The sequence below is a fragment of the Apodemus sylvaticus genome, chromosome 11 (assembly GCF_947179515.1).
Source record: "Apodemus sylvaticus chromosome 11, mApoSyl1.1, whole genome shotgun sequence".
NCBI lineage: Eukaryota > Metazoa > Chordata > Mammalia > Rodentia > Muridae > Apodemus > Apodemus sylvaticus.
This window is the reverse complement of record NC_067482.1, coordinates 76,327,863-76,341,802: the sequence shown is the minus strand read 5'-3', so window position 1 is coordinate 76,341,802 and position 13,940 is coordinate 76,327,863. Positions and strand designations below refer to the sequence as shown.

Here is a 13,940-nt window from a genome sequence, read left to right as displayed (position 1 = left end):
CTTGATCCTAGGAGCTCAGAGCCAGCCTGGGAAAAACTCATTTCTTCAAAAGCAAAACAAGACAAAACGCACAAAGATATTTCACAAAAAGACTACAACTGACTAATAAATATATGAAAAAGTATGAGAGTATTTATTACAAATTAAAACAAGGATTACAGTTCAAAGCTAGCCTTAGCTGTATAGTAAGTTGGAAACCAACTTAGGCTACATATTGAGACCCAGTTTTATAAAACCAAGGATTTGGAGATATGGTTCAGCATCATAAAAGTAAAAGAACAACAGCAAAACTCCTCAATCTGAAACTATTATACCTTAACCATCCTGGTGCAAACCAAAAGGATCAATACCACCAAATGTTGGAGGAGCTTGCAACAGCAGGATCTTGCCAGCACTACTGAATGCAGGTACTCTAGAAGTTCTTAGTGTCATACAGTCAGACCATAGTGTGGAGAAATCAATATCCAACTATTCAATTTCCATGCAGAACTACATGAGATCTTTGCTAAGTAAAGGTCCAGAGGCATATGATGTGTGTGGTGTGAAATTCTCTGAAGCACATAGTGTTTTGGTGTTTTAATTATAAACCTAAAGGATAATTTGGATTGTTGTTAGCAAATAGAATAAGTCAGCAGTGAACAAGCAGTTTTTTTTTTATGATGCTGTTTTTAGGTTAGTTTAGCCTACACTTATGAAACCAAGGATGCTTTGTGTTTGGTGCTAACCATTATGAATGGAGGGGATTTGAAGTACCACATTTACAACCTGGGCAATCCTGGCTTTGAGGAGCGGAGAGCTGTGTTCTATGCTGCAGAGCTGTGCTGTGGCTTGGAAGATTTACAGAGGGAAAGAATTGTATACAGGTAAGAATGGTGCAACCTGTATTAAAGCCTGTTCACCTAAGTCCTGGCTTCCACTGGGAGTTTCCTCCAGCTCATACTTGCTGTCATAGGATGGGAAAGAGACAACAGGGAGGCCTTGGGTGGCACTCTGAGGTGAATTGTCCCTTTAACTGTAGGACATAGCCAGTTAGAAATATACCCTGGCTTCCTTCTTAGTTTATCTTTACTCTTCTAAGAAATTGTCTTTTTGAAGGAGAACTTTTCCCCTAAAGCCAATCAAATAGTGTGAGCATGAGAAAGCCTGCATCCAGAATTCTGAGAGACTTGACAGGTCTGATAAAAACATTTATAATGTTCTGAGACAATGAGAGAAACAAATGTACTAAAAATGTTTTCTTTTCAACCTGGAATTCGTTAAGAAAAAATCAAATTAAGCCAGTGATAGCACATGCCTTTAATCTTAGCACTTGAGATTCAGAGGCAGGTAGATCTCTGTGAGTTCCAGGCCAGCCTGGTCTACAGAGTGAGTTCTAGGACAGTCAGAGTCACACAGAGATACCCTATCTCAAAAAAACTAAATAATAGAATAAAATTAAGTTTTGTGATTAGAATTAGCTTAAACAATTAGTATATTAAACTTTGAAAATAATTCATCTTTCTTAGATTTTGGGATTTTTTAAAAAAATTTTATTAGATATTTTCTTTATTTACATTTCAAATGTTATCTCCTTTCCTTGTCTCCCCTCCAAAAACCCCCTATCCCCTCCCCCCCCATCACCAACCCACCCACTCCCACTTCCCTGTCCTGGCATTCTCCTACACTGGGACATCTAGCTTTCACAGGATTAAGGGCCTCACATCCCATTGATGTCCAACAAGGCCATCTTCCTGCTACATATGTAGCTAGAACCATGTGTTCCTCTGTGTGTACTCTTTGGTTGGTGGCTTAGTCCGTGGGAGTTCTGGGGCTACTGGTTGGTTCATATTGTTGTTCCTATTATGGGGCTGCAAGCTCCTTTAGCTCCTTGGGTCTTTTCTCTAGCTCCTCCATTGGGGGACCCTGTGCTCAGTTCAATGGCTGAATGAGAACATCTACCTCTGTATTTGTCAGGTACTGGCAGAACCTCTCAGGGGACAGCTATATCAGGGTCCTATCAGCAAGCGCTCGTTGGCATCCACAATAGTGTCTGGATTTGGTGACTGTATATGGGATAGATCTCCAGGTGGGACAGTCTCTGGCCTTTCCCTCAGTCTCTGCTCCACACTTTGTCTCTGTATCTCCTTCCATGGGTATTTTGTTCCCCCTTCTAAGAAGGACCAAAGTATCCACATTTTGGTCTTCCTTCTTCTTGAGCTTCACGTGGTCTGTGAAAGGTATCTTGAGTATTCCGAGCTTCTGGGCCAATATCCACTTATCAGTGAGTGTATACCATGTGTGTTCTTTTATGATTGGGCTACTTCACTCAGGATGATATTTTCTAGTTTCAACCATTTGCCTAATAATTTCATGAATTCATTGTTTTTAATAGCTGAGTGGTACTCCATTGTGTAAATGTACTATGTTTTTTGTATCCATTCCTCTGTTGAAGGACATCTGGGTTCTTTCCAGATTCTGGCTATTATAGATAAGGCTGCTATGAGCATAGTGGAGCATGTGTCCTTATTACATGTTGGAGCATATTCTGGGTATATACCCAGGAGTGGTAGAGCTGGGTCCTCAGTACCACATCCGATAGAGAGCTAATATCCAATATATACAAAGAACTCAAGAAGGGAGACTCCAAAGAAACAAATAACCCTATTAAAAATGGGGTACAGAATTAAACAAAGAATTCTCAACTGAGGAATACTGAATGGCTGAGAGGCACCTAAAGAAATGTTCAACATCCTTAGTCATCAGGGAAATGCAAATCAAAACAACCCTGAGATTCCACCACACACCATTCAGAATGGCTAAGATCAAAAACTCGGGTAACAGCAGATGCTGGTGAGGATGTGGAGAAAGGAACACTCCTCCATTGCTGGTGAGACTGCAAGCTGGTACAACTACTCTGCAAATCAGTGTGGTGGTTCCTCAGATATTGGAAATTTTATGCAATGAATCTCATTTGATCAGTTTCCCTGGGCACTTTTCTCTTTCAGAAATTTACCTGCCAACCAATCCTTAATGAGAATTTCTTTCCTTTAAAACAAATATCTGTTTGTGTGTGTGAATGTATTTGTACATGTGTGCATATTGTCAGAAGCACATGCATGAAGGGTAAAGGACAGCTTTGGGTGTCCATTCCCTCCTTTCAGCTTGTGTGAGATCGGGTCTCTTGTTTGCTGCAATGTATATCAGGATAGCTGGCCTGTAGGCTTCTGGGCATCTCTTATCTCTGCCTTTCATCTCACCATAGGAACACTGGGTTTATAGATGCACACTATATCACCTGGGTTTGGTGTTAAGTTCAAACTCAGGACCTCATGTACAGCAAATGTGTTTACCCACTGAGCCATCACCCTAGCCTTCTAAAGAGAATTCCTTGTGCTTTTTAAAAATAAATTGCAGAGTGGCCTGTGGCTCTCTTGCTCTTATCTTCCCTTCTCAGTTGCTCATCACTTCACTCTGGAATATTTTCATCAGACTGTTGTCCATGGTGAACAGCTTAGTCCATGTCTTTCTCTTGTTAGCCAACTGAGAGAAGCTTGAGTTGGTCTCCATGCTGCTGTGCTGCCCCAGTGCATTTTCCAGAAGATCCTGGCAAGGCATGTTTGAATGCAGATATGACCCCACTGTGTCTTCCTCTGGTATGGGACTCTTATTCACCAGGTCAGACCCTTTATGATAATAGTTTCTTACTAACTTCTCCAGCCTTGTTTCCTGATAATTCATATTGATTCAGCCCTTGTTATACAAATACATTTGTGATTTCCAAGACATTTAAGAAGTCTTTATAACTCTGTTTTGGCAGTATACTCCTCTATGGATGCTTTCTTCACTGCAACCCCTCTTCCTGTTGATATGAGGACCTCTGCTAGTCTTTCATGAGTTATTCCAGGAATGCTACTTCTGTCTTAGTTACTGTTTTATGACTGTGAAGAAACATAATGATCAAGGCAACTAATAAAGGAAAGCACTCAATTAGGGCCTTGCTGACAATTTCAGAGGCCAATCATGTAGGTTGGCACTGGAACAGTAGCTGAGAACTACATTCTGATCTGTAGGCAGAGAGGCAGAGAGAGTCTAGGCTTGGCATGGGCCTTTGAAATCTCACAGCCCACCGCAGTTGACACACTTTCTCCAACAAAACCATATCTCCCAATTCTTCTATCAAATAGTTCTACTTCCTGGTGACTAAGCATTCAAATATATGAGCCTATGGGAGCCATTCTTGTTCAAACCACCACATCCTCTTCCTGACAGCCTGAGTGCTGTTCCTGCAGCATCCCTGTAGTGCTCTGACAGGCAACTCTCAACCTAGAGTTGGTCACACTAGACTGTGAGCTTTTCAAGAGTCCCTACTCTTATTCTATAATGATAGACCTTTATTTTTTCGCTACCTTACATATTTTATAACAGATTGTTTCCCACAGAGTAGACAACTAGCACTGCAGAGGAGCTGACAGAGCCTGACCTTTAGCCAGTGAGCAAGGGGAAAATTACTGTCCTGACCTGCTTGCCTTCAACTTCAAGGTGAATTCCTAGGTTGTCTGGAAGAACCTCATTTTCTTAATCTTGTACTGGCATTTAGGCAGCACTATAGAGAAGGTGTGATTGGGTTATTTCCAGAAGCTGGTCCATTTCTCCCTCCCTCTGTATTCACAGTGCTTACCTTTAGTAGTGCTTTAAGTGTTTTATGAATGAATGACTTTCAGCTTCTAAAAATGGCCCTCTCTTTTGTTTAAACACTGGTATGCCTCAAAGAAAATGTGTTTTATTTTTAGTGTCTCATTTCCTGTTTTTAGAATTTGGTACCTGTCAATTTATATTAAGCCATATGCTAGAAGAGATTTGTTTTGTTTGAGATAGGGTCTCACTATGTAGCTTTGATTGCCTTGTTCAAAATCATAGATATCTTCCTGCCTCTATTTCTGCTGGGATTAAAAGTGTGTAGAGCCACTAGAGATGAACTTTATTAAAACTATGAGCTAGAGAGACAATGTAGTTTTAAAAGTATGAATTTTAAGCATTCTTCAGAAAAATGGAAGAATGTGTGAGGAACATGGCTGGGCTTCAATTAGTTCTTTGTAGTTAAAATTGAGAGGCTAAGGGAGGGAGCGTAGTGCCAGGAGACCTGGCTTCCAACAGGTACTTTGGCACAGTGTTGGCCAAGGTGTTTTTTTCCCCATACATTTGCATAGGGTCACCTCTTGAGAGTCTTTCAGGAGTCCCACTTTTAATGAGTCTGGGAAATGGGAGGAGAAAGCTTCACCTGGATGGATGTGCTTCTGTGAGCATCCTGGAGAAAGCCAGCATAACAGTCCACTGGAGCCCATGTGCTTGGGAGAGACAGGCAGAAGTCATCGAGGGCCTGCTAAATCCTATGTTGTGTTTCTTGATTTATATCTTATTTAAGGTGAAGACATTAGAAGAAGCCATAGTGTCACAAGGCCCTCTTATCTCACATTTTACTGGAGTATTCTGTCTTTTTCTTTTCTCCAGAGCCCTCTTGTGTTTGTTCAAACAAGAAGTCAACAAAGGTGCCTGGCTCAGGATGGTTCAGGACTGCTGTCAGCCAGTGAGACTGTTGTAATATTTGATAGGCACAAACAATGAGCTTCCCAGGCCCACAAGTGCAAAACAGGATCCTGGCAACAAAGGCTTGCTTGTATGATCCATGGGCTGTCATGGTTGGTTCTATACCTCTGCTTTGTAACAAACACACTGTTTAAAATATTTGATGGAAAACAAAAAGCAAGTGAATAAAATCAAATGTATGTATTGGAAAAGTCTTGAGAGAACTAACTCTCTGTCTCTCTCTGTCTGACTCTGTCTCTCTCTGTCTTTCTCTCTCTCCCTCTCTCCCACTCCCTCTCCCTCTCCCTCTCCCCCTCTTTCTAGTTTTTAAGACAGGGTTTCTCTGTGTAGCCCTGGCTACCCTGGAACTCTCTCTGTAGAACAGACTGACCTTGAACCCACAGAGATATCCTTGCCTTTGCCTCCCAAGTGCTGAAATAAAGGCATACATCACCATTAACTGGCAAAAACATTTTTTTGATTTAGAAAGTCAACTTTCATTTAAAATAAAACAAAAAATTACAAATCAAATAGGTATACTTGTCTAGTTCCATTCTTCACTCCCACACTCTTACTACACATTCTGTTGTCCAATGTTACGTCGTATGTCTCTACAGGTATGCTCTTGAAGGACTGAAGGATATGTCTTGTCTCTGGGTTCTTCCTGTCCAGTTCTCTGCTTCCTATCTACCATGAGGTGAACAGCCTCTGTTGTCATACAGTCCTCCCATCATGATGATCTTTCTCATCAAAGTTCTAACAGCAATGAAGCCAGCCAGTTTCTATGACTCTGAGACAAAAGACATCTTTTTCTTTTTTTTAAATATTTTTATTTTCTATATTCTTTGTTTACATTCCAAATGATTTCCCCTTTCCCAGTTCCCCCCTCCCCATATGTCCCATAAACCTTCTTCTCTTCATCCATTCTCCAATCACCTCCCTCCTTTTTCTCTGTCCTTATATTTCTATCCAATGCTAGATCAATCCTTTCCAGGATCAGGACCCTTTCCATACTTCTTCATGGGAGTCATTTGTTATGTTATTTGTGCCTTGGGTATTCAGAGCTTCTGGGCTAATTAATATCCACTTATCAGAGAATGCATTCCATGTGTATTCTTTTGTGATTGGGTTACCTCACTTAGGATGATATTTTCCAGATCAAACCATTTGCCTAAAAATTTTGTGAATTCATTGTTTCTAATTGCTGAGTAGTATTCCATTGTATAAATATACCACATTTTCTGTATCCATTCCTCCTTTGAGGGACATCTGGGTTCTTTCCAGCTTCTGGCTATTATAAATAAGGCTGCTATGAACATAATGGAGCATGTGTCTTTATTGCATGCCGGGGAATCCTTTGGGTATATGCCCAGGAGAGGTATAGCAGGGTCCTCCGGAAGTGTCATGTCCAGTTTTCTGAGGAACCGCCAGACTGATTTCCAAAGTGGTTGTACCATCTTACAGCCCCACCAGCAGTGGAGGAGTGTTCCTCTTTCTCCACATCCTCGCCAACACCTGCTGTCTCCTGAGTTTTTGACCTTAGCCATTCTGACTGGTGTAAGGTGAAATCTCAGGGTTGTTATGATTTGCATTTCCCTAATGACTAATGATGTTGAGCACTTCTTAAGATGCCTCTTGGCCATCCAAATTTCTTCAGGTGAAAATTCTTTGTTTAGATCTGTACCCCATTTTTTAATAGAAGGAACTCTATCCAACTCGTTCTATGAAGCCACAATTATGCTGATACTAAAACCACACAAAGATCCAACAAAGAAAGAGAACTTCAGGCCAATTACCCTTATGAATATTGATGCAAAAATACTTAATAAAATTCTTGCCAACCGAATCCAAGAACACATCAAAACGATCATCCACCATGATCAAGTAGGCTTCATCCCAGGGATGCAGGGATGGTTCAGTATAAGGAAATCCATCAATGCTATCCACTACAGAAACAAACTCAAAGAAAAAAACCACATGATCATCTCATTAGATGCAGAAAAAGCATTTGACAAAATTCAGCATCCTTTCATGCTAAAAATCTTGGAAAGAACAGGAATTCAAGGCCCGTACCTAAACATAGTAAAAGCAATATACAGCAAACCGGTAGCCAACTTCAAACTAAATGGAGAAGAATGAAGCAATCCCACTAAAATCAAGGACTACACAAGGCTGCCCTCTCTCTCCATATCTTTTCAATATAGTACTTGAAGTTCTAGCTAGAGCAATTAGACAACATAAGGAGGTCAAGGGGATACAAATTGGAAAGGAAGAAGTCAAATTATCACTATTTGTAGATGACATGATAGTCTACTTAAGTGACCCGAAAACCTCCACCAGAGAACTCCTACAGCTGATAAACAACTTCAGCAAAGTGGCTGGTTATAAAATTAACTCAAGCAAATCAGTTGCATTCCTATACTCAAAGGATAAACAGGCTGAGAAAGAAGTTAGGGAAATGACACCCTTCACAATAGCCACAAACAATATAAAGTATCTTGGTGTGACTCTAACATAACAAGTGAAAGATCTATACGACAAGAACTTCAGGTCTCTGAAGAAGGAAATCGAAGAAGACCTCAGAAAATGGAAAAATCTACCATGCTCATGGATTGGCAGGATTAATATAGTTAAAAATGGCCATCTTGCCAAAAGCAATCCACAGATTCAACGCAATCCCCATCAAAATCCCAACTCAGTTCTTCACAGAGTTAGAAAAAGCAATTCTCAAATTCATCTGGAATAACAAAAAACCCAGGATAGCTTAAACTATTCTCAACAACAAAAGAAATTCTGGGGGAAATCAGTATCCCAGACTTCAAGCAATACTACAGAGCAATAGTGTTAAAAACTGCATGGTATTGGCACAGTGACAGACAAGTGGACCAATGGAATAGAATTGAAGATCCAGAAATGAATCCACACACCTATGGTCACTTGATCTTCGACAAAGGAGCTGAAAACATCCAGTGGAAAAAAGATAGCCTTTTCAACAAATGGTGCTGGTTCAATTGGAGGTCAGCATGCAGAAGAATGCGAATTGATCCATTCTTATCTCCATGTACTAAACTACACTCCAAGTGGATCAAGGACCTCCATGTAAAACCAGACACACTGAAACTAATAGAAAAGAAACTGGGGAAGACCCTTGTGGACATGGGCACAGGGGAAAAGTTCCTGAACAGAACACCAATAACTTATGCTCTAAGATCAAGAATTGACAAATGGGACCTCATAAAATTACAGTTTCTATAAGGCAAAGGACATTGTTAAAAGGACAAAACGGCAACCATCAAATTGGGAAAGGATATTCACCAACCCTACATCTGATAGAGGGCTAATATCCAATATATACAAAGAACTCAAGAAGTTAGACCCCAGGGAACCATCTTTTTCTTTTAAACTGTTTCTCTAGTATTTGTCACAGTGGCAAAAAGCCTAGAATTGGCTTATTTTGCTTTTGTTTTTTGTTTTTTAGTGATGCTGGTGGTACTGGGGATTTATACTTACAGATATGTGCATGCTATGTTCTTAGATTTTTTTTTTTCTGAGACAGGGTTTCTTTGTGTATCCCTGGCTGTCCTGAACCCACTCTGTAGACCAGGCTGGCCTCGAACTCAGAAATCCGCCTGCCTCTGCTTCCCAAGTGCTGGGATTAAAGGCGTGTACCACTACTGCCTGGCTATTCTTAGACTTTTGCTGGCCATTTTATATATTCTTAGGCAAATTTTGTAAACAAATAGTTTACATATTTTAAAATAGAGCTATATGTTTTATTGTTTTGCATTTTTATATATTCTAGAATCATGTTCTTTATATAATTAAAAACATTGCTCCTATTGTTGTCCACCTTCTTTTTCTTTCCTTTATTCTCTCGTTTATCTCCATCCACATAGACACACATACATCCACTCTTGTGCTTATTTATGTATTTGGAAGTGGTAATATGGTGTCAGGTATTGTTTCTTAGCTGCCTCCTCTTTCTGTTTGAGATGGTCTGTCACTAGCCTGGAGCTTCACCAAGTAGGCTAGGCTGACTGGCCAGCAAGCTCCAGGGATCTGTCTGTCTGTCTCCTATCTTGACATTGATGGGATTACAAATTGAGGTTCTGATGCAAGTGTTTTACTAATTGAGCCATTTCCCAATTCTTTTGGTTTAGATTTTTATTTTCTTAATGTTGCCTTTTGAAGTACAAAAAATTTGAACAATTGAGTTAACAAATTTTCCTTTTTATTTATCATATTTGGTACCATACCTAACAAATTATTACTTCTATTTTCTTGCAAGAGTTTTGTATTTTTAAGGTGTGCTAATTTGTAGATAGTGTAGGTTGGGATAAGGATTTGCTAATATATACCTCAACACCAGTTTTAAAAAGTACTTTTATTTTCCAATTGAAAGAATGTGGCACTTTTGTCTAGAATCAGTAGATGGAGGGAGGGTTTATTTCTCAAATTTCAAATCTCTTCATTCCATTGGGCTACTTGTCTGACTCGGGGTCAAATTCCCACTGAATTAATTATATTGCTTTTTAAAAAAGTTTTAAAATCTGGAAATATAAACCTTTAAGTCTGTTCTTTTTTTATCTTCTTTTGTGCCATCCCGACAGGTCTTCTGTATTTTTATAGAAAATTTTATTAGATATTTGCTTTATTTACATTTCAAATGGTATTCCCTTTCCTCCTTATCCCTCCGAAAACCCCCATCCCTTCCTCCCTTCCCCTGTTTCCCCCACCCCAATTTTCTGACTTGTATTCCCCTATTCTGAGGAATTGAGCCTTCACAGGACCAATGGCCTCTCCTTTCATTGATGTCTGAAATAGCCATCTTCTGTTACATATAGCCATGGGTCCCTCCCTGTGTATTCTTTGGTTGGTGGTTTAGTCCCTGGGAGCTCTGGGGGTACTGGTTGGTATATATTATTGTTCCTCCTGCAGGGCTTCAAACTTCCTCGGAGCCATAGAAAATTAGGATCAGCTTATTGGTGTCTAAGAAAGAACCAAGTTGCTTGTTGAGTGTTTCTTTGTATCCATGTACATGCTGGGAAGGTGACTTGGTGAGCATACTGATTGTGTGGTTTGTTTGTTTGTTTGTTTGTTTGGGTTTTTTTTATTCAGAGTGATTTGACTGATTTCTAAGATTTTAGGTTTTTTAAGAAGCAGCATTTTTGAAATCAAAGCTTCTTAGTTCTGGGATACAGGAGTCAATTTATTGCTTTAGGGATAGTGGATGGCTTTTTATAATGTCTATAGTCTTGTTTTCTGCATGTCTCTAGCATGTTACTGGAGCTGTGGAAGTTTTGGACTTCTTGAGAACTGTGTGCACCCACTGTGGCTTGCTTCTGTAAGTCAAAGATGCCTGGCCACATGGATGTATAGACTACATCTGTTAATGGTGATGACCAAAGAGGAATTATTCAGTCTGAATTCTAGCCAAAACTTGACCTCATAGAGGTGATCCAATGGTATCTGTGTGCTTTTATTTTTGTTTCTAAGTGTCACTATAGTTAGGAGGCAGCCCATTGTAAATAACAAAACCATGCTAGTTATGAACAAACTATAACAAGAGGAGCAGGGCAGTGACATTGAATGAAGATACATGTTAGAATTCATAGTGAGTAGTTTAAACAATAAACTATAGACTTTTTAATGCTTCCTGAAACTTGCTAAGGAAACAATGGCACTTTTTTAAAATGTTTATAAGAATTGCTCTGAACTATATTCTTTTAGGTTAGAATTTCTGCCTCTTACTATGTAATTCTCTATATACAATATGATTTGAACATCTCTAATTCAAATATCTGAACCTTGAAATGATCTTAAATCCAACTCTCTCTTTCTCTCTGTCTTTCTCTCTCTCTCTCACAGTTACATATAACTTTTTGTTATATGTTTTGTTTGTTTGGTTGGTTTTGATTTTTTAAGACAGGGTTTCTCTGTGTAGCCCTGGTTGTCCTGGAACTCACTTTGTAGACCAGGCTGTCCTCGAATTCAGAAATTCACCTCTGCCTCCCGAGTGCTGGGATGACAGGAGTGCACCACTACTGCCTGGTGCTTGTTTGTGTGTGTGTGAATGCACATGTATGTGTGGGTACATGAACGTGTGTACACATGCATTTGGAGGCCAAAATTTGACATTATCTTTCTCTTTTGAGCACTCTCAACTTTATTGTAGCAGGGTTTTGGTGAATTTGGAACTCACCAGTTCCAGCTAGTCTAGCTAAGAGTTTTGCCCTAGGGAAAGACATTGGTATCTGCCTCTTGAGTTCTGGGATTACAGGCTGCTGTGATTTCTTTGTACCTTTGATGTTACTTCTGAATGTCTGAATTTCAGTCTTCAGGCTTATGTGGTAAGCATTTTATTTACTGAGTCATCTTTCTAGCTCTTAAAACTTTTAGAGCACTGCTATCATAAGTGGAAAATTGCATACTAGACCTCATGTGCTGAGCCCCAATCAGTGCAGGCACAAGGTTGAAGATGTGACTCACTGGAACAGTGCTTGTCCAGCATGTATGAGGCCCTAGTCTTAGTCTTCAGTACCACAGTCAAGTGCAGTACACTAAGAATGGTGTACAGATTGCCTTCAGGTTGTGTGTAGAACATGTATAAGAAACATAAAAGACTGCTTACATCTACACCGTTCCCAGAGTATCTCATCTGTGTATCTAAAGTATTTCAAAAATTTGCAATCGAAGAGCACTCTTAGTCTCAAATATTTTAAATAAGGGATACTTAACCTGTACTAAGAAGTAAACCCATTTTTGAGTTGGTTTCAGAGGCAACTCAACATTTTCGAAAATGGACTCAGAATAATACCAACTTTCTTTAAAGTTACTGGGACCAAGTTTCTTAGTCAAGATCATTTAACACTTATGGCAGTAGGGGCTGCAGAAATGACTTAGCAGTTGAGCGTTTGCTGCTCTTACAGAAGACCAGAGTTCAGATCCCAGCACCTACATCAGGCTGTTCACAAAGACCTATGGCTTCAGCACACAGAAGCATGTATATACATAAATCAAAAATAGAAATAAAAAATAAATCTTAAAGAACTCTTTGTAGCAATTAGCCAATTAGTGCCTTTGTCTTTGCTTTCCCTTCTTACTCCAACCAGGAGAACAGTTCTTCCCTGTTCATGCTGGTGTCTAGAAGGCTCGTTATGCGGGCAGCAAAATAATTTTCTGGTGATGAGCATTAACAAAGTAAAGATCTACTGACATCTGCAGAAGAGGAAGCAGATGGACTCCTGGAAAGAAGATCATGTAGTAGGAGAGAAGAAGAGCTCTCTTAAAGTATTTTTAAAAAATGTTGTTAGAATTCATTGGATAAGACACCTGTGTGGGGCTCATATTTGGATAGTTCGGCAGACATCTTGTTATTTTGCTGAAGAAATAATTGTTACTGTTAATGAGTTGTTTCTTCTTGTGATGGTGCTACCTATGCAGTGCTGCTTGGACTACTAGGGACAAGCTTCTAGTGATCTGAGCCTGCTCATTGAGATGCATTTTTCTGCAGTAGTGTCTCTATTCCCTCAGACAGATTACAGCTAGGGCTTGATAAGCTTAACTTGTTTGGTTTAAGATCCTGGTCTAAACATTGAGGCTAATGAGTTGTTCTGAGTTGTGCCAACCTCTGGCTCTTCACTTAGTGTCATTTTGAAGTGTTCCCAGAATTGTTCACACTGTGGGTGCAGCAAATCAGTTTTCCTCTTTCGTGTGGCCTTTGTCTACTGATGCTTAGTAGAAAAGCCTGATGACTTATTCTCCAGAGGCATCAATGAAAAAGGAGAAAACCATGTACAAACAAACCATCCTGGGATGGCAGGCAGGCCTAATATGAGAATTAATAGGTGGTCCATGCTAGTTCAAAGCATTCTCTCTGAAGAGTACCTGCAGTTCTGCTATCTCATGATCAGTCAAGACTCTGTAACAGGTTGAAAAATGGGGTTCAGATGCAGAAGTACTATCTTTAGCAGGAAGAGGAGTATGAAACCAGAAAAGTAAGCTGGTGTGGTATATGATGAATTGTAACATTCCTGAGACTCCAGACAAAAGTTGGTACCAGGAATGGGGTATTCCTCTGATAGGCCTGAGGACTTGGGGACTTTGGATTTGGATAGCCATGGAATGCTTTAAGTGGGGCTTAATGGACCATCTAGTAGGGCTATGAAGAACATTGGTTCTTTGGTGATGTGAAGACTTGGCCCAAGATGTTTCAGAGGAGCAGAATGTTAGTATGTGGCCTAGAGAATGTTTTTTTGGTTTTGTTTTGTTTTTTTTTTTGTTTTTTTGGTTTTTTTTTTTTTTTTTTTTTTTTTTTTGTAATATTTTGGAGAAGAATGTGGCTGCTTTTGACCTTGTCTAAAGAGTCTGTCTGAGGC

The 13,940-nt window shown here is 39.7% G+C and overlaps 1 protein-coding gene across 4 annotated transcripts in view; it reads left to right on the top strand.

The window, feature by feature from the left end:
* Positions 1-13,940, top strand: part of Grk4 (G protein-coupled receptor kinase 4) — a 77,364-nt gene that overhangs the window by 35,367 nt on the left and 28,057 nt on the right. For all 4 annotated transcript variants that reach the window (XM_052198107.1, XM_052198106.1, XM_052198105.1 and 1 more), the window contains one exon: positions 673-863. In XM_052198107.1, the coding sequence (XP_052054067.1) occupies positions 673-863 (191 nt within the window). The remainder of the gene's footprint in view (positions 1-672; positions 864-13,940) is intronic.